Source organism: Mustela nivalis, assembly GCF_964662115.1.
Source record: "Mustela nivalis genome assembly, chromosome: 11".
NCBI classification, from domain to species: Eukaryota; Metazoa; Chordata; class Mammalia; order Carnivora; family Mustelidae; genus Mustela; species Mustela nivalis.
The window spans coordinates 10885942-10907376 of record NC_139030.1 but is presented as its reverse complement, the minus strand read 5'-3'; the positions used below and the strand labels follow the sequence as shown (position 1 = coordinate 10907376).

The following is a 21435-nucleotide window of genomic DNA, read 5'->3' as shown; positions in this document are numbered from 1 at the left end:
TCTAGGGATGCTCATCTGGACCAGGGAACAAAGACCTAGCTAGTTAACCAGGTGGTATCTCCTGGTACATGGTGTTGGGTCAGGATTCAGAACCCCAGAAATCACTGTTGGAAGCTGGAAATAACATACATCACCTACTATCGACAGTAATATTAAATAGATGCCATTAATTTTTATAATGTTTTTTCTTGCATGCAGTTACTGCTTTCATTCAGAGAAGGGTACACCAATGATTTAGAGAGACTGAGAAAAAATGTACACCACCCCCTCTCATTAACTCACATACACACAGACAGATTCTTTGTCTCCCACCCTTCTCTTGCACACACGCATGCTCTCTCTCTCTCTCTCTCTCATACACACAACACACACATATACACACGAATAATAGAGGCTGTCCAAATTTATCTTTCAGACTATTCAGATCATGATCCCTCAATCCAAACTATTTATTACAATGATCTGAAATAAAATTTAAAACTTCAAACATGAATGTTTCCACGGAGGCAAATTTGGAATTTGTTTTGGTTTTTAAACCATTCAAAAATAATGAGGACGCTGTTTAAAAATTTACCTTCTAACTGCGACAGACTTAGAGGTACAGTTGCTTGTTATGACAGGTATTAGCCTAGGGATGTGTGTGTGCTGCAGAAAAGAACAAAAACAGAGGTGAACACTTGGAAATACAAAAATAAAATAAAACTAAGACAACCACCACACTTCCTCATTCAACTACCTAAAGCACATGTATTTAGATTAGAATTTCACTGGATATTGCCAAAGGCCATGCCAACATTACAGAACCTCAACAGACCACCCAATGGCATATAAATAGCTCTAACAACAGAACAAACCATTGGTGGGAAGTCTAAATTATTTGGCAGTAGAGATCTCAGGGAGTTCAAAAGGAATCTGCAGACCGATGTGTTTTGATACAGTTTCAATGGGAATGTCCAACAACGGCTTTGGATTTAATATTTCAAGTAGGCAGTGCAAATAATAGGGACTAAAAATAACACAAGTAAGTGACCCACAATAACCAGAAATATTCCAGAAAGATTTTAGCATCATCAAGTCCCAGTTTCAAGGGCTGCCTCTGGGCAAAAGAGACTTCAAGGTGGAGAGGAGGTCATGTGGGGTCTATTCATTTTAAGCTCTTGTGAACTATTAAGTTTTACTGAAAACTTGTACATAAATTACTTGGATAATTATTTAAACTTAAATAAATGAGTGTTTAGAACACTGAAAGGAATCTTGTTCATCAGCTTAAACACAATTAGTTAAATAAAAACTTTAGGTGAATAACAAAGCCACAAGCACAAATACCTAAAATGGAATGACTGGAAATTAAGGAGTACAATCTGGAGACCTAAAGAACTGGGTACAAACCGAAGCAGATACAGATGTTCAAATGTTTAAAGTCAATGACGAATAAATGATCAACATATCAGTAAGCATATACCATATCCATAATTCACATTATGAAATGTAAAAGGCTCATATAGGATCTAATTAAGGAGAGGGAGAGGCTGATTTGTATCTGTAACATGATTCCAACTACTTATAATCATGCTAATGAAAAGTGCCTCTAATAAGGCTTATCAACCACCCATGTTTACTACTTGCTTACTCTATGTATGGCCCCCAAATATACTTACCCGAATGATTAACCTAACAGCTACAACACCAGAAGTGGCCATAATTTTGGCACTATTTGGAATTAAATTAAAGATAGTTGGCATAATGGCTTCAGCTCCATGGTCAAACTTATTTCCCAGAACTGATGACAGATGCCTACAATGAGAAATGAAAACTGCACTGTAGTTGTATTTCTTGCAAACACTGAAGCATATAAGCCTCTTAACATCGCAGGGCTTTCATTTAAAGTTACTGAGAGACAAAAAGCAAAGGTCTGAGCCAGATACTTTCAAAATATTTCCAATGTGCACACAGTGGACTTGGCAAAGAGCCACTGCCCCAAGAGTTTGTGGTTTTTTATTTTTTAAATAAATCATTTCCAACACATTAATCTTAAAATAGCAAAAGACAAATTGATCATATACTAATAAAATATAAATATGAAAGACCCCCCCCACCCTTTTCTTCCTTTTGCCCCATTAAAAGCCTTTAGTACATGATATACATGCTTCCACATCTGATACTTAACAGCGGCAGCATCTGCTTCCTGTTGCTGCTTTGCTGTTCGGACACACTTTCTAACACAGAAGCTCCAGCTTCAAACGCTGATAACAGGTTTCGCTAGGGTAAAATTCTACTGGAGCATATGCCTTGGCTTTAACTTCATAGCTACAGTGCTCTTCTAGAAACAAAGAAAAATTCTGATAATCCTGCTATATCCAGACAGCAGAATCAAGGAAAAGCTGAGAAAGAGAAGTTTGTAAAATTTCTTTTTTCTGTATTATTAGTTATAACTGCTCCAAGTTTATAATGGAGGCTTCAGAGCTAAGTCACGGAGTACCACTGAAACTCTTGTCACACTTTCTGTCATTAGGCAGGAAGAACTGTAACAGTATAAAAGTGCCAACAGCAGCATAAATGGGACAGGTCAGAAGGCACATTAGAGAGACCTGCTAGGCATCTGCCACAGACCATCCCAGAAGCGCTGCAACAAGGCTAATTTAGGATGTGTGAGAATCAAGCATGGTAGTCCTTACCCCAAGGTGATACAAGCCTCCCGCACTACCTGAGACCGCAGGTCCTTAGCAGAGAGTTTAAAGGCTCCATCCAAAAGACGCAAATGTTGAAAGAAGTTATCATACTCAGCAGCACCAGCCAAAAGTAAAGATCTTATCTTTTTTAGCTGATGGGACAGAGAAAATTCAGAGACACACAAAGCAATTCTTCAAACAGTATATACAAAACAACAGAAGCCATCAAATATGAGCAATCAACATCAAAGTTCATTGATATCAGAAGCTCTCCAGAAGAACTGAGCCAATTCAATATCAGCTACCATACTGCATACTGCATAAATCTACGTATCTTTTTCTACAAAAAGAACAGATTATTTTTATATGCAGTACCTTAAAATTCTGCAAAATGTATTTTTTAACTGAAAACAAATTTGTGTCTTTATAGGTTCCGTGCTAATGATAAAACAACAAAAGCCTTCATTTTAACTCCTCCCCTAAATCTTATCTTCCCCAACAACTGACTCTAACTGACATTTGTTTAAGGAGTCAAAGGAGGAAGCCATCCTGTCATCATTTGTACAGTGTCCTCCACTGCGGCATTCCTGAAAGGCTAATCTGAGTTTGAGTGGAATATGGCTGTAATTTTATTGCCTCACTTCCTGCCAGCCGACCATTGGAAAACAGCTTTCCTCAGATAAGACACACCCTCATTTTAATGTTCACCCCACTTTTCATTAATCTACTTTTTTAAATAGAAGGGACAGAACTTTCCAGCAAGTGATATGAAGAAAGGAAGGATGAAAGGGACACACACTGAAAATGCTACTAAGAAAAGTCAATTTACTGGCTAACAATTACAATTAAATGTTGACTAAGACAAGAGTGGAGGCTGTCTCCACAGGCTCCACATTAGGTCTTTGTTAAAAGTACAGGACATACATAACGGCATAGGTTGGCGTGCTTTTGAAACAGAAACAGAAGTGAGGTACTCTACTAAAAGGGTTAAGTGTAAATACGGTACTTTATATTTAAAATTCATCAGAGCTATATACCCCAATTGCATAATTATTTAGAACATTTAAATAAATCCAATGAAAATGTAATCACATGAAGTCAACGGCTTACAGCATTTACTCTTTGCTCCCAATCATGCTTGTCATCAGATAATATTTCCCTAATCTTGTTTATGGATTCCTCAAGGTCTCGGCTGGAATAAATCTGTAAGCAAAATTAATTTACAACCAACGTAAGAAAAATTACAGAATAAACAAAGATTAGTTTTTAATTACATGAAGTCAAGAGCTTTAGCAAGTAAAGTTTAAAAAAAAATGTCATTTTTTCAGAAGGTCCTATAACATCTAGCCAGATTTGTCTTAGAATGAGTGTCTTTCCCATTGTGAATATATACCCACTAGATTGATGCCAAGGGTGGATAACCATGCTTCAAACACAGTTCTACTACAAACTCAACAGACAACTTCATGTACAGAAGAGAAAGAAGCCAGCTGGGGAACAATCTTACTCTTAGCATTATTTATAAATCTCTTCAAGTCTACTCTCTCATTTACACTCACATCTTACTAATCAGCCAAGAAGGATGCAAGCTGGGGAGGCCAAGGACTTAAGGATGAACCTGAGCCTACAATGCCAGTTACCTGATTTACACACACAGCAACCCAGGAGCAGGTACCAAGTGATCACACGGACCTTAGTGCTACAGGAATCCAGAGCACCACATTCCATGTAGGCCGAGGGAAAGTGTTATTAGCCCCCAGTCAACAACAGGTGACACTGAGGCACACAGCAGTTAAAATGTGTGAACCCCAACCTTACAAGCAAACTCTGCTTTGTCTGTTAGGTACTTAAATGAAGCATCAGGATGGCATAAACTTGAGCTTTTCTTAATCCATTCTTTATAGCTTTTTAGACACCCAGTTCCTTGAAATTTACAACTTGTCTTAAAAAAATAAAGGCCCTAAATAAACATGCTTCTCTGTTCTCACACCTAATCTAATCATTGTTGGTTTGTTTGGTTTTTTTCCCCACATTTATGTGACCTAATCCACAAAATTATTACTAGAGCAAGCAAGCAACCTCTCTCCAGCTCTTACTGAAAGATCACACTGAGTCTTGACTTTTGCTCTTCATTTCAGCTATAAAAGGCACCAATTTTTCTACTGTGCAATGGCAGATCTCGTGTAGTCCTGAGAGGTAAAACTACTCACATAGGAAGGGATTTCACATATCACCTACTTAAAAATGGAATTCAAAGAGTCAGTCTTACCTGTTTTTAATCAAACTCAAATACTATCCTCACTTACCTGCACAACAGGTACATCATCAAATGCTTTAATAAAGTCCTCTTCATCAACAGCACCAGCTCCTTCTTTTGCAGCTATGAAAGAGATTCATTTTTAAAACATGAACAATGTGCAGAAGGCTGGTCTGAATATACACAATCACCATTACCTATTGGGAGATTTGTGACTATCTTTCTAAAGGCTTAATAAAAATTAAGAGTCCTGTGGAACTAACAAATATTACTTTTAATATCAAGATGAAATGCAATAATTCTATAATACTATATACGTTAGTTTAGAGTCACTTAGAGAGACTACTTGTTAAGGAGGACATTTAGCCTTTAAAGGATATAGATGGTTTATACTGTAGTCATGCCTGAATCTTTTAAGAGGTTGCTAATAAACAGATATATAACAAAGAATTTAATTTTTCGGGGAATGAATTTGGTTTTGTTATTGGTTAGGCATCTAGCATACCAAATTTGTGAAACATTCAAATAAGTACTGAAGAATTTAACAGTCTCACTTCAACTTTTTATTAGTCTCAAAACATATTAATTTCCTTGAATGCATAACTCAATTTTTCACTTGCACATCAATAGCAACTTTTGTTCATAAAGGTGTTATAAGATGCTCTGTATACTTGAAAGTTGATTGCTATTATTAATGATTTTTACATTGATAAGTTTGACTGCTTTTCCAGAGTTTCCTCACAGACAAGTTATTTGATTTCTGGGGTCCCCATGGACAACACAGGGCTTTAAAGACGATTCTGGGAGCAAAAAATGTGTGTCCTCACTTTTGGTGAAGATTCCTCACACTGAGTTCACAAGCTCACTGTGGACAGATGACAGTAATGTCACACTGTGATGTGGTGCTCAGTGCCTATGTTGGTGAAAAGAACGGATTCCCTGAGCAGAACAGTCCCGAGCACTGCTCCGGTTATGTGCCGCACCACATACCCACATATGGAAGGGGACTGAGAGACAACCATGGTCCGTGAGCCCCGGAATCAGATGTAAGCAAATTCATGACTATGTTGTTAAACAAAATGGAAAAAAAGGATGAGAACGGGGCTGAACTCTCTACATAAGCTAGAGTTGGGACTTCTGGAAGGGAGATGGGTAAGGAGCAGGAGGGGAAAAAAGTGGTCTGATGATACAGAAGTTTTCTAATCCTTGTTTGTGGAACTAATGCCTCCCAAGAATAAACTTTTTTTAATAAAAGATTAGAAAGGTTTTTCAGTGATAAAGAGGAGTAAAGGACTAATACACACTTCAACACAGATGAACCGCCAAAACACTAGACTAAGTGAAAGAAGTCAGAGATGAAAGATTACGTGTTACACGCCTCCATTTCTATGTAATATCTAGAACGGGCAAATGCAGAGAGGCAAAAATGCAGACTGCTGATGGCCAGGGGCTGGGGGAAGGAAGAGATGGGGAGCAACTGTAAAGGGTCCGGGGATTCCTTTTGGTAGTGGGGAAGCCCTTCTGGAACGAGCCAGAGGTGGTGGCTGCACAACACTGTGAATATACTAAATGCAACTGGGCTGTTACGTTTAAAATGATTAACTTGATGTTCTATGGATTTAAACTCAATTTAAAAATATTTTTTAAAAGATTTTATTTATTTATTTGAGAGAGAGAGAGAGTGAGAGAATGAGAGGGGAGAAGGTCAGAGGGAGAAGCAGACTCCCCATGGAGCTGAGAGCCCGATGTGGGACTCGATCCTGGGACTCCAGGATCATAACCTGAGCCAAAGGCAATTGCTTAACCAACTGAACTACCAGGCGGCCCAAAAATATTTTTTTAAGGCATCAAAAACATTAAAAAGATAGAATACCAATAAATGCAAAGCTTTTCCTTCTGCCATTTCCGCGGTGTGAACATCCCTGTCAACCATCAGCACAGCTCTTTAACACTTATGAAGAAGCTAGTGGCAGAGGCACTGCAGGGACACTGAGCTGGACTGAGGAAGAACCCAACAGTCTAGGGCCAGTGCAGAAGGCCAGGAAGACCACCAGAAGAAGACAGCATTCTAGGGTCAATCCTTACCCCAGTTCTAATTTATTTAGCACATTCAGCCAAGTTCAAGAGCCCAATGTTAACAAGCAGAACAGGTCTAAAAACAATGGCTATACAATTTGAAGTAAAAAGAAATTTGCATGTCAACTTAAAAATGTGACAGCAAAATGTAAGTGGTATATAACAAGAACTCAAACTATCTAAATTGGGGGGTGGCAGAAGAAGGATTTAGAAGAGGACATCTTTGTAAATCAATGTTCAAAGATTGGGGAGCTCATCTCTACCATTTATTGTGGTCAACATCTATACTGGTCTCATAAAGATCAGCAGTACTTATAGAGACAAAATACATTTTAAGGACAGAAGGCACACCATCTGACTTCTGGACAGTCTCAGTGTAGCAAAGTTGGCAAAAAAAAAAAAAAAAAAAAAGGCCCCATGGTAATTTCTGGCACTGCTGGAGCCCCATATCTGAATAAAGCCATAACGGCACACTCCTGCTCTGTCTCCGAGCTCTATATTGTTAAACAAAATGGAAAAATTTTTTTAGTAATATTCTAAAATAAAATACATTTTTTAGTAATATTCTCCCACAGGCTCCCCCATACCAAACATTGCAACACTAAGCAAGCAGAAATTTATTACCAACAGAATTACTTTACTCCTGAAGGACACAGAAGGCAAGCACCATGTTCATCTGGTTTTAAATGCAGACAGAGCCAACCCCCCCCCACAGCACCCCCAGGGGGCTGGTTTTACCTGAAGACTTGGATCCCAGAGTGGATGACCCAAGCCGGCGGGTGGTCCCCATTCCAACGTTTCTCCGTGAGCTGGGCGGAGCTTTGGATGATGTAGAACTAGCAGAAGAAGGTCTATTACCATCCACAGAATCTTCATCATCAAAATTTTTATCTGAAGAGTAAGCAGAGAAATCACTGTTTTTTTTTTTTTAAAAAAAGGTACTTTTTCACCCAAATGTAAAACAAACTAGCCTTAGAGAGATGAAAGGTGTGCCTAACTCTTGGGATCTGAGGTGCCAGTGCAGGGTCTTAGCTAAGTCCCGAATGCAGATATAAATATCACGCTCACTTTCACGTATCTAGAATGCTCTCCTGCTCCAATTTCGGAAAACAGAGAAAACATAAAGAGGAAAACAATCTCTTAAAAAACCACCACCTAAAAACAATTACTTTAACATTTTGGCATATTTCTGACAATTCTTGCACACATTTTTTAGGAACACCTGACACAAGGCTACCTATCATTTGGTATTTTGTTTATTTTCAAATATGTGCATTTTTCCATGTGATGAAATATGCTTCATAAACACTGTTTTAATGGTTGCAGAATACTCTGTAATGAAAAAATGGCACAAATGAAACACTCTTGTTGTTAGGCATTCCAATATGTCACCATTAGAAATAAAGTTGCAACAAACACCTTGCTACTTGCATTTTTGTTTAACTTTTTAGCACTTTTAAGAAAGGGGGGAAAAAATACCCTAGAAGCAATACCTGCAGGGTCTAAGAGTATTAAAGTTTTTAGTATACACTGCCAAACTTTCAGAAAGGTGATGTGTTTTTTTACTGGAAGGTCAAAGAAGTGCCTATGTTGTCACACCCTTGCCAACACTAAATACTATCATTTTTATTTTTATTTATTTTTTAATAGCTAGCCAACTTATAGTACAATCATTTTTAAATGTTAATCAATTTGACAGGTGAAAAAAACACCTCCTCCTCAATGTTTCATTTCTCTTTAAGTGGGGTTGAGCACTGTTTCTTCAGCTCATTAACTTCTAAAATTTCTAAGCATCAGTGGATCCAAGGAATATTTCTCAGGTTGCATTTAAAATTAGAAAGAAAAAGAAAATTAAAAACAACTTTGGGCTTTTAAAAATCAACATATTTAGAAACAAGATTTGGATGACACAAACTTAAAGCTATCATGGCGCACTACACAGAATACCATGGGTTTCCACAGCATCTGTGAGTCATTCAGCATCTGTGAGTCTTAGTCACTCTAAACTAAGAACCAAAGAGTAATTAAAAACAACAACTAAAAGAAAACAAACATCTGTAGCTGGTAATATTCATAATTTCTGAATAAGGGCACCAGACCTTTACCAGTACACGTGAAGCAAATAATTGCTGACCAGAAAAAACAAACAGCAACCTGTTTCCTTGATCTGGTCGCTTCTTGGCTCAGTTATCAATAGCCGAGTCTTGTGTCTATTTAGGAGTCTACTGTTCTCACAACTATCAACAATCCACTTCCAAATATACGGCTTCTTTCATTCCACACTGGTGGGAGGTATGACCCATCCTTCTACATGCATATCCTTGTGCAAATTAGCCTCCTTCAAACATACCTTTACAGTTCCCAGATTTCCCAGATCAAGAAATCCTCTTTCACAGGTGGCCCTTGAAAGCCACACATCCCCTATTGATTCAGAAGTTCGGTGGTCTCTCAGCACAGACTTCCCACATGGAATCAAAAGGTGATTCCTGAACTGCAAGCACATTAACGAGGCCATTCCCAAGAGGAAAACTACGTGTGACGTGAAGGACAAGAGCACCCCAAAGGAAAGGTCACCCACTGAGCACTGCCAATATTAGCAGTGACAAGGACTGCTCTCAGCCCATCTGCCCTCAGGGGAGCTCTAATCATTATTCTTGTCAGAACAGGAACAGTAACAGTTTCAGTCTGTGGGAAAGGGGCAGAACGAACAGGGGAAGCACTATCATGCTTCACAGGGAAATTCAGGTCAAGTCTGTTTAGTTTTTCGAACATGGGCAGGCACGCCTTGGAGAACTGCATTCACTTGGTGAGAATTATTTTCAATGGGCCAATGTCACTGGAATTCCTGGAGTTTCTACCAGAGCAATGACTGCCTATCAAGGACCAGCCAGACTCAACCACTTTCAGCAAACAGCCAGAAACCAGAGTCCATAAAACAACTATTTCAGACGGGGATACAGGCAGTGCAGAACGGTGAGCCCCGAGAGAGAGAAACAAGGTGAGCTACACAGTCACCCAACTTCCTGCCCGGACACAATTTCCAGGCCGCCAAGTACTGGGAAGGAGACCCCAAACTGAACCTAGAAGCCCTGCTAAGTTGAGAAAATGAAGATCATCAGACTTCAAGGAGGCAGAGGGGGCTGGAGGGTAGAGGCAGAGTGCTAGGAAAGAGGAAGCTACACAGAGAGCTCTAGAAATGCACTGACTCGTAGGCCATGCGTGCAGGAGTGAAATTCCACACACAAGGCAGGTGAAAAATGACCAGGAAGCTACAAACTGAACAAGTTCCAGTGTCTGCACAAATTAGGAAGGTGTTTGAGCACCGGAGCAGAATGATCTTGGAGACTCGCCCAAGGTATTCACTGAGACCCTAAGAGGGCAGGCCTTGGTAGAAGGGCTGAACTATTTTCTGGAAAGAAGGCTACACTACACCGGACCTATCAGAAGTTCAAAAGAGGCCTCCAGGGGTTAGACAGATATGCTAGTAAATTAAGGCTCTGCCAAAGTAAAGCATAACATTTTTTTAAGGAACATTGGGCTCCCTGCTGGGCGGGGGAACCTGCTTCTCCCTCTCCCAATCCTCTACCTCTCCCCATCTCCTGCTCATGCTTTTTCTCGCTATCTTTCTCCCTTTCTCAAATAAGTAAAATCTTTTTCTAATAAAAGATTCAATTATTTTCATGCGACCTCTATACTAACAAAAAAAGTTAACTCGGGGCACCGGGGTGGCTCAGTCGACTAAGCATCCAACTTTCGGTTTTGGCTCATGTCATCTCAGGGTCATGGGATTGAGTCCTGCATCGGGCTCTTCACTCAATGCAGAGTCTATTTGGGATTCTCTCTCTCCCTCTCCTTCTGCCCCCTTCACCCCACCCTGCTCATCCACACACTTGCTCGCTCTCTAAAATAAATAAATAAAGCTTTTAAAAAAGAGAGAGAGAGAGAGAGAAATTCATGGGGCACCTGGGTGGCTTAGTCATTAAGCGTCTGCCTTCGGCTCAAGTCATGATCCCAGGGTCGTGGGATCCAGCCCGCATCTGGCTCCCTGCTTAGCAGGATGCCTGCTTCTCCCTCTCCCACTCCCCTTGCTTGTGTTCCCTCTCTTGCTGTGTCCCTGTCTGTCAAATAAATAAAATCTTGGGGGGGGGGGGGGGATTCGTATGTCCCAATGGAATTAGAAATTCCAAAATTGTGGAAAGGGAAAAAAATTGCAGAAAGGGAAAAGAATGTTATTTGTTTTTCAGATTAGCAGTTGGACACACTGCTTTTATTTAATTCTTTTTTTCCCACACTGCTCTACATTAAGACACTTCACCTGAAAAGGCACTTGGAGGGGTAAAAGCCAACTGAGCCTATTACTTGAAAGCTAACACAAAGTAAGTTTGTTTCATGTTTACCAGCTTTCCGAGGACCCAGAAAAATTAAAATCAAATTTAAAAGGTTATTCCCTCTGAAAAGTACCCAATTTCAACCAACTAGGAAACTCCCTTACATAGAACATGCTATTCTTCCACTGGGGAGAGAATCTGTGTCTGCACCTGGCTGTGGTTGGAGGGGACCCACTTTGGATGCAGCCCCGAAGTCCCAGGTTCCAACAGATTTCTCTGTTTCTCAACTAAGCAACCCATACTTAACTCTACTCATCACTGAAATCCTATTTTCTTTACGGTTTTCAGCTAAGCAAACAAATGTTAGGTTATAGCCTCTTTTTCTAGACCTTTAAGACCAAAAAATGTGTGAAAACCAGCATTTTTAACTATGCTTACTTGTGCCATTAACATCAGTTTAATAAAATTTTTCACACTGTAGGATATCTGTTACACAGGAAATGGAGAGTGTAATCCAAGTCTTGTAATTCCAAGTTCTAGACACTGAACTTGAAGGCTTGTCTTTTTTTCTGTCGTACAGAAGGGTAAGTTTTCCCTGAGCCCAAAGGAGTAACTGATTCTATCTCTAGCCACCACCGCAAAGACCGTCATCTAAGAGTCACTACTCTCATCTGACAGTCTAGAGTAGAAACCTGGGCCTTCAGGTCCCAGTCTTTTAATCCTTTAAATCACCTGGGCTCCCTTCCCACTTTTACAGCACTGGGACAACACATCTTTAAATGACCAGAGTGACACTGTGATCTTTATCCAACTCTCCATCAATTCATTCCTAGCAACCCAGTTAGTAGGCACAGTGGCATGAAAACAGCAAAACAGCATGCTGAAAAGGGCTACAGATATAAAATACATTTTAAAACACAGAAGAGATAGGACCCTTTGAAGAAACCAAAGGCCAGAGAACAAACAGAGTCATCCGTGGACCCAAAAGCAAACCAGCAGAATTCTAAGCAGGCCTGTGAACGTGTCTTGCACAAGTCTTGAACTGTGGAAAAGGTGCCTGAGTGGAGGCTAGAGAGTGACCATGGCCAGCCCGGAGGGCAGAAGCAGTCCATCAGCCTCAACTGACTCAGGCCCTGAATTCCCTGGGCAAGTCCTCGCAGGGCCCCAGCAGCCTCGGAACTGAATTTTAACCAAGCCAAACAGGGAAGGATATAAAGCAGCAAGCCACAGACATATTCTATATGGGTCAAATATGATTAGAGGGGTGACTGGGTGGCTCAGTTGGTTATATGTCTAACTCTCAGATTTGCCTTAGGCAGTGATCTCATGGGCTGTGAGATCCTGAGATCGAACCCCACCTTGGATATGGTGCTGACTGGGGGATCTGCTTGAAGATTCTCTCCCTTTGCCCTTCCCCCAACTCACATACACATTCTCTTTCTCTCAAATAAATAATCTTTCCCACCAAAAAGATCAGAAAGACCATTATATATACCATCATCACTACAGCTTTGGGTCCAGGGATCGTAGAGAAAACAGATCGGTCTACAGACAAGACTTCAGGACACCTGGGTCGCTCAGTAGGTTAAGTGTCTGCCTTTGGTTCAGGCGATGATCCCAGGGTCCTGGGACTGAGTCCTGCAACACATCGGGCTCCTTGCTCAGTAGGGAGCCTGCTTCTCCCTCTGCCTATTGCTCCCTCTGATTGTACTCTTGCTCACTTGTGCTCTTGCTCTCTTTGCAAACAAATGAAAAATATCTTAAAAAAAAAAAAAAAAAAAAAAAACAAACCAAGTCTTCAAGTTTGGTGTCTAGAACCTGGTATTACAAGACTTGGATTACACTGTCCATTTAGAAAACGTATACACTCATGAGGACAAACAAAATGTCACAGAAACTAAGAAACGTCTGTTCCATCATCCATCAGCCAGGAGGGCAAGAACCTAAACCACAAAGCTTTTCCTCTCTTTTCTCCTAAGGCAGGCTTTGACTAGTGGCAATGGGGAGGAAATGTCTCATTTTCTAAAGCAAAGACAACTAACTCTCTGTTTCACTGCATTAGGGTCACTGTGTGGAAGCAGATATTCCCAACAGGCTTGCAGATTCACCCACTCCCCTGTTACCGAAATTCTCCTCCAAGGGAGTTAGTAATGTGGCAGCTTAGTAACCAGAATATAATTAGCATTCCCAAAGAGGCTGCACAGAGACATGATAATAAGCCCAAAGGCTGGCAGCTTTCGTAAATAACCCCAAATTTCTTCCTTTTAATTGTTCACAGATCCAAGGCTTTACTTTCTGCAGTCTTGCCTGATATGCCCAACATATTCCTGTTTACTCCTGAAAACATCAGTCTACTGCTGGCTGCCCCTCTGAATTCTTGCCCAGCTCCATCCAGAAAGAGCTGACTGTGCCCCTCTCCGTGCTACATGGCCAGAAGTGTGTCTTTCACCTCATCCCACCCTGTAAGTATGTGCCAGAACCTGTGTTTGGTGCTCTGCATATTCTCATCAAATCCTCCTGAAAACTCCACTCTTAAAGGTAGAAAATACTTAACACGCCTAGGTATAATACCCAGGGCCTGAAGTCATGAGGCTAACTAAAAGGTGAAGAAGCCAAGATTCAAGTCCATTTCTGCCTGACTTAAGATCCTCTAATCTGAGTCATGATAATAATAATAATTTTAAAAAAGCAATCTGCATAAACTGGCCACTTCTATGGGCTAAGCACTGTGCTAAGTTAAGTGCTTTCTGTGCATTATTTATTTCTTATAACAGATGTTTGCTTATTTAAGAAAACTACTCAAGATAATTTCTTAAACACAGAATCATTACTAAGTATCTCTTACAAACATACACATAAAAATCCTCAACAAAATATGAGGCAAACCAAATCCAGCAACAATACAAAGAATTATCATCATGGCCAAGTGGGACTTATCCCAGGAATGTAATGCTGCTTTAATTATAAAAATTAATTAATTTAATACATTCTATTAATGGAATAAAAGACAACAAGATGCTCAACAGATGCAGCAAAGTACTGGCCAATAATCAAAACAAAATCGTGCTAAAAACACAACAGATATTAGAAGGGAACTCATAAAGAACATACTATTAACATCATATCTAATGGCAACAGAATTGATGCTTTATCCCTAAGATCAGAACAAGACAAGATGCTTGCTCTTGACACTCTTACTCAACGCTATACTAGAGGTTCAAGCCAAGGCAATTAGTAAAGAAGGAAAAAAAATCAAGATTAGATAGGAAGAACTGAAACTGTCTCTGTTCACAGATGGCATAATCTTATATGTAGAAAGTTGTAAAGAATTTATTTAAAACTATTAGAACTAATAAATAAGCTCAGCATGGTAACAAGATATAAGACCAATACAGAAAAGTCAATTGTATTTCTATACATCACCAATGAATGATACAAAAATGAAGTTAAGAAAACAATTCAATCGACAGCAGCATTAAGAGGTGTAGGCTGAAAACTACATAACACTGTTAAGAAAAATTAAAGACCTAATAAATGAAAAGACATCCCATGTTCATGGATCTGGAGATGTATTAAAAAGTTACTTTTCTCACTAGCCAAACTACAGTTCTTGCCCATTTGTCCTCACTGGCTTTTAATTTTAAGCAAAGCTGGATGGTGCCTAGGGAGGCACGGAAGTGCAAGCCACACTGTCTGAATGGGGTAGCAGGGCAAACGACTGCTTCCCTTCTTAGTTTCCGTATTCCTCCTTCAAAATATGCAGAGTGGCATAGGTGTATCCCCTCACAAGTTCAGCAAATATGAACCAGCATCAAGCAGGATCAGTCCTTTAATGACGCTCTGTGAGAATACCCTTCAATATCCATATCCTGAACCGAAAGTCCCATTCTCCTCCACCATTAATAAAATTAAGAAATGCTTTTGTCAGAGTGCAAGGGATATAACAAGCTTTAACCTGGCTGGAAACGTTGGCCTATTTCATAGTATAAAATGGAAATGCACAATGGAAGCTATGGAGGGGCCACACCAAGTGCTACTCCTGCCCCTTCGGCACCAGTAATCCCCTCGCCACCACCGGAAAGGCGAACCTGAAACCCCATCAAGCGTTACAGTGAGGGATCCCTTTCTACTCCTTCAGCCAAGAACTTGCTGCCTGAAAGCTCTGCTGGCATTTAAGATTATCTCAGCCATGACATCCTTAGTGCAGATAAAGCTAGAAGAGACAGGACAAAGAGGCAAACATTCTTTTAGTTTAACTCCTCCTTTCCAAAGGGAACTAAAAGGGGAAAAAGCTGGGGAGAAGACAGGCAAGGACAGCACTATCAGAAACTGGAGAGGGGGGACGCCTGGGTGGCTCAGTTGGTTAAGCAGCTGCCTTCGGCTCAGGTCATGATCCCAGGGTCCTGGGATCGAGTCCCACATCGGGCTCCTTGCTCGGCAGAGAGCCTGCTTCTCCCTCTGCCTCTGCCTGCCTCTCTATCTGCCTGTGCTCGCTCGCTCTCTATCCCTCTGTCTCTGACAAATAAATAAAATCTTTAAAAAAAAAAAAAGAAAAAAGAAACTGGAGAGGGAAACCAAGGGTAAGGAGGCCATGAGGCAAACCTCCACTGGTACCTGTTTCTTAGAAGCCCCGGGGGGAGCGAAACGTGCACATTGGGGAGGAAGTGACAAGCGCCTTCTGCAGGTGCAGATCAATGCTCATTCCTTCTTTCAGACAGAAAGGGTTTTGACCACCGCTCTCTGGTTTATGAGCAGGTAACGAGCCGGCTCAGAAGAGAAGTACGGATATGAACAACAGAGAGGCCCAAGGATGATTGTGTGGGAGAGGAAAGGCAGGGCTGGCAGTGAGCCTGCCCAAAGGCGGGGCCAGCAGTCACAGGCCTGTACTTTTTCATTAAGACTAATCTCAAGGTTTAGAAAGAAAATGGAAATACACTTCTGTTTTCCTACCTGTGGAAGAAAAGGGGTAACAGTGCCTACCTACAGCGAGCATCCAAAGTGTTTCCTGCTCAACCCAACCCTGTCTTGCACGGAGAGTAAAGAGCCAGTCTTGGGTGACCAGCCGTCTCCCACTCCCTCTAGGAGTGACCTCAGCGCTGCCTCGGGGAATGGGCGAACCCAGGCGTGGCCAAAGCTTCAGGACTCCGCTCGGGCCATAGCAGTAATTAATTCTAAAGCCAATCTCTTCTGAACTGGGGCCGTGTAGCTACAAGCCCAGAAGTGCTGGAGCCAACCACGTGGAGGGAAGCAAACCAGAAGGAAGCAGAGCAAGAGATGGAGAGAGAGCAGGAAGGGCAACACCACGCCGGCACCCCAGAGACCACAGTGAAACCTCTCCAACACCCAGTCCCAGGCGCTGGTGACTTCCCTTCCCCATTCACAGTGGGGTTTGTTTCTCTTGCACTTGCAACCCAGAGTATCCCTTTGCTAGATTAAAGATCTCCTGCCGATCACATGATATATGTAAAGACAGAAAAGCCATGGGCCCGCAGCAAATGGCAAGTATGTACACACCTTTGTGTTATGCCAGGAGTACAAGGAGCCGGCCCTTCAAACACATGTGGACGGGGCCGAAGAACTGGGAACAGATTGGTGTTTTGTTTTTTTTTTTTTTTTTAAAGATTTTATTTATTTATTTGACAGAGATCACAAGTGGGCAGAGAGGCAGGCGGGGGGGGGGGGGGGGTCCGAGGAAAGCAGGCTCCCCGCTGAGCAGAGAGCTCGATGCGGGGCTCGATCCCAGGATCATGACCTGAGCGGAAGGCAGAGGCTTTAACCCACTGAGCCACCCAAACGCCCCAGATTGGTTGTTTTTTTTTTTAAGTTACATATTTACTTAAGTAATCTCTACACCCCATGTGGGTCTCGAACCACAATCCCCAAGATCAAGAGTTGCTCTTCCAACTTAGCCAGCCCGACGCCTCAGGAATAGACATTTTAAAACGATTTATTTATTTGACAGAGAGACTGGGGAGGGGGGGAGAGCAGGCGGGGGGGGGGGGAGAGCAGGCGGGGAGGGGCAGGCGGCGGGGGGCGGCGGGCAGAAGTAGATGGAGAGAGACTCTCAAGCAGAGTCCCTAACTGCGTAGGAAGCTTGACATCGGCTTCACCTCCCAACCCACGAGATCACAACCGAAACCAAGAGTCAGACACCTAACTAACTAAGCCACCCAAGTGCCCCCAGGAGAAGATTTTTTTTTAAAATGCTCTTAAGGGGCGCCTGGGTGGCTCAGTGGGTTAAGCCTCTGCCTTTGGCTCAGGTCATGATCTCAGAGTCCTGGGATCGAGTCCCGCATCGGGCTCTCTCCTCAGCAGAGAGCCTGCTTCCCTCTCTCTCTCTGCCTGCCTCTCCATCTACTTGTGATTTCTCTCTGTCAAATAAATAAATAAAATATTTAAAAAAAAATAAATAAATAAAATAAAATGCTCTTAAGAGGCATACAGCAATGGAGGTTATACAACAGAGAAAAACTACATGGGCATTTCTGAGAAAGGGAAGGCCCGGTCAAACCACCTTCCCTAGAGCTGGCTCCAAAAGCAAGAGATCCAGCTGCCCGCCTGTCAAGATGCCTTGGGGACAGTCTCAACAGCAGTCTTGTCAGGGTCACAGGAAAGAAATTAGGCGTTTATAAGGAAGAGAAAATAAAGGTAAATTAGGGCTATGCCTCTACTAAGTGGTATCAATTTTTTAAAATTGCCTCTTTGTAATTTAGGAGTTCAAGTCCAGGGCACAGGGTCAGCTGAGAGGTGGTTTGGTCTCGAAGTAATCCCTCTGTCACTTCTAGAATGAAACTGGATGGATGCCCAGAAGCATCAACTTCCTCTCACTGGAGGCCCCTGGAGGGGATACCTCTTCTGAATACAGAGAACACAGCACGTGCATCCTCCTTCCTTCAGCTCTTCAGCACTTACTTACCAAGCATGACAGTGTGCCAGGCGCTCTGCTGGGAACTGAAATGCAGACAGGAAAGTCGTGGTTCTCACTTGAGAGCTCACAGTCCAGTTCAGGAAACAGACACACAACCAGAGGCTGTTATGAGTCCGTGTGAGGTTTTGCTAAAGGAGTACACAGGATCTCCAAACAAATACAGAACAAGAGAACACAGAACAGGGCCGAATAAACTCAGAAAGGATCCACTGTGCCCGCCTACGAACCCCATGACATGAGTCATTCTATTACTCGTGTCCAGTCTCGAGGTACTCGACAATGACCGAGGATGGGAGATGTTTTCAATGTGCACAAACCTGACATCATTCAGGAACCCCTTGGATTACCATGCTCAGTGAATATACAGTGAGAACAAATTCCAAAGATGACTCCTGGGCAAATGAAGGACAGGCAAGGAATTTCCAACAGGAATAATGAACTAACGAGCCAGTTGTTTTCTGCATACTCCAGGGTTCAGAAGCGCCACTACTCTGAGACTGGCCCTATCTTGAACACCAAGGAGCAGAGGAGTGAAGGAGAATGACCCCAGTCGTGCCCCACAGTTAGGGTTACTGAACTTAGTATCTCTTGACCAATCTGAAAGCCTAATTTAAATGAACACCCTGTTAATACTATACCTTCCCGAGATAAAAGAACCTATGGCAACACAGCAATAATCAGGTACAGATCAATCTTGAAGAAGAGTATCTCCCAACACACCTCACAAAGACTATAAACTCACCCCAGGAACCAAACCAAAAGGAAGGGAACACAAAGAGACTGCTAATATCCTGAGCATCAAAGACATCCCCAGAGGGGAAATTAGGGAAGATGGGAATAAGCTACCCTTACTGCTGGAACAGCAAGCCACTGAGCTCTGTGAACACTTGACCTGACTCCATATTAACATCTTCGGGTGAGCCAGGATTCTCGGGCAGACTGAAAACCTGGTTTTACGTGCTATAGAGAACCATCATTCCCAGACATCTGTATGTTAGTGCCTTAAACTCTGAAAAGATCCAGGGTAGACAAAAGCAGAGAGAAACCTTCCCCAAAAGAACTTCTGTTTCTCTGCCTGCCAGGTTCACAGAGCTGGGACCAGCCTCTTGCCCCTCTATTAGTCACCTAAGCCAAACTTTAGTAGCTGGAGAAGAGAAGGAGGGGAGAGGAGGCTTAAGTGGTCATATGTATAACTTTACTCTAGATGTTAAAGGTATTCGGAGATGAAAGCCCTCAAGCCTTTCTGTATCCTGCTTTAAGCCCCTGCCCAGAGCCTGATAGAAAGTGAATTTCATCAAGTCACTACTGACTCAAATTCTCAGAGTCATTAGCAACTTCTCAGGCTTTTCACCTCGGAAACAAGATTACCAAAAGTTACACTGAATCCTACAGAACAGATCAGTCAAGCTCAGGAGAGCTCAAAAAGAGAGCCTAAGAAAAAGTTCACAGCAGTGAAGAAATCATTATAGTCTTGTTTTAAGAAAAAGAGCTCTTTCCTATTAAATAACTCTAAGTAAATGCATCAAGAGTTTGGGTCTGTTGTATCTTCTCCAACTATTACGGTTTCTTTCTTCAATCCAGTGTTGATTCAAATCTCAATAATTTCAATCTTGCAATCTGAAAAGTTAGAAGTCTTATTACAGTGGTTTTCTGTGTCCATAAAAAACAGGGCTTTGGATAACTTTAACACACATGAGCTTCCAACAAACCTACTGCGGAGGCAGTAGTGTCTTTTACTGAGCCCCACTCTAACAGCTACCTGGCATTCATACTGCTGTAATTATTTATATAATTACAAAGCAAAAAGTAATATAAGTCAAGAATAACTCGTTTCAAAATTTCAAAGTAGTTAGCTTTCTAAAATTCTTTTAATTACGTTCGGGTTACCATTAATTGCAAATGACATTCAGGTCTGTTGCTGTTATTCGTCTAGAGAATCCAGATTGAGTATCTTGGCAGCAGAGAGGTTCTAAGACATTCTGATGCAGGGCCATGTGTAGAGGCCACACAGCTGCAGACTACAAACAGGAAGCAAGCAAAGGAAAGCTTAGGGGAGGTATCAGTATCAGGAGGTGGTGAGCAAGTGTCTTTTTTTCTTTTTTTAAAGATTTTATTTATTTACTTGACAGAGATCACAAGTAGGCAGAGAGGGAGGCCAGAGGGGCGGGGGTGGGAGGGGCAGGCTCTTTGACGAGCAGAGAGCCTTGATCCCTGGATCCTGAGATCATGACCTGAGCCAAAGGCAGAGGCTTTACCCCACTGAGCAAGGGTCTTTTTAAGGGGAGAAAATGCAGGTAAATAGTTTTATAGGTCATGAGGTACAGGATATCCTTAGAGTTTTTTGTAAATTACACGCACAAAATAACTGACCTTATTTGTTCCATAGCTATCCTTTCACACTGATCAATTGCTTATTTTCTAGCCCTAAGCATAAGGTCAAGTGAGTGCACCACACTCCACATGTCCATTTTCTCGGCCAACCACTGAGACCCACTCACTATAACCTCTGTAATGGCTTCCCACAGCACTCCCTGTATAATAATCATATTGCCCAATATATGCCGAAGAGGACCAGTATTTCCCACCCAATTTATAAGCACTCCCATCCTATCCTCCCCCATCTGCCTGTCAAAATCAGCCTTGTTGCATATAAACATGACCTTGCAGGGCACTTCTGAGCATACCAGATGGGGCTAAGGTCCTGGATACCATCAGACACCCTCAGTCCAGCTCAAAACCATGCTCTGACCTAAGAGGCTGGGATTCTCTTCCAGTAGGTAATGGGCTCCGTAACGTAGGTAGAGGAGAAAAGGGAAAATTACATGAGGAGATGTTGGGGAGGGGGGAAGACAAGGGGCAGAAAGGTACGGAATGAAAATGGAATGGAAAGGAGCCAAGAGATTCCCTTTCAGTAGCTCTAACTTCAGGAGCAAACCATTAACTTGCTTGCAGGAAGAACAGCCAAGGTAATTTATAGAAGGAGCAGCAGGCTAGTTGCTACCTGTCTTGGATAAATATCTCCTTCCTTTGTCTATTCATTTAATAAACACATGAGGATCTACTGGCTTTCAGGCATTTTGCTAGGCCCAGGGAATACAGTAAGAACAACACACGCATGCTAACTGCCCACAGGGAACTTCTAGTACAAAGAGTTAACACAAATCTGCGAAGAGGGGG

General features: G+C 41.9%; 1 protein-coding gene across 9 annotated transcripts in view; it reads right to left on the bottom strand.

Moving 5' to 3' along the window:
- Positions 1–21435, bottom strand: part of CLASP1 (cytoplasmic linker associated protein 1) — a 263959-nt gene that overhangs the window by 110383 nt on the left and 132141 nt on the right. For all 9 annotated transcript variants that reach the window (XM_082689813.1, XM_082689808.1, XM_082689815.1 and 6 more), the window contains exons 9-14: positions 7741–7893; positions 4976–5049; positions 3780–3872; positions 2676–2821; positions 1659–1794; positions 575–645 (exon numbers count right to left, since the gene is read on the bottom strand). In XM_082689813.1, coding sequence (XP_082545939.1) covers positions 575–645; positions 1659–1794; positions 2676–2821; positions 3780–3872; positions 4976–5049; positions 7741–7893 — 673 coding nt within the window. The remainder of the gene's footprint in view (positions 1–574; positions 646–1658; positions 1795–2675; positions 2822–3779; positions 3873–4975; positions 5050–7740; positions 7894–21435) is intronic.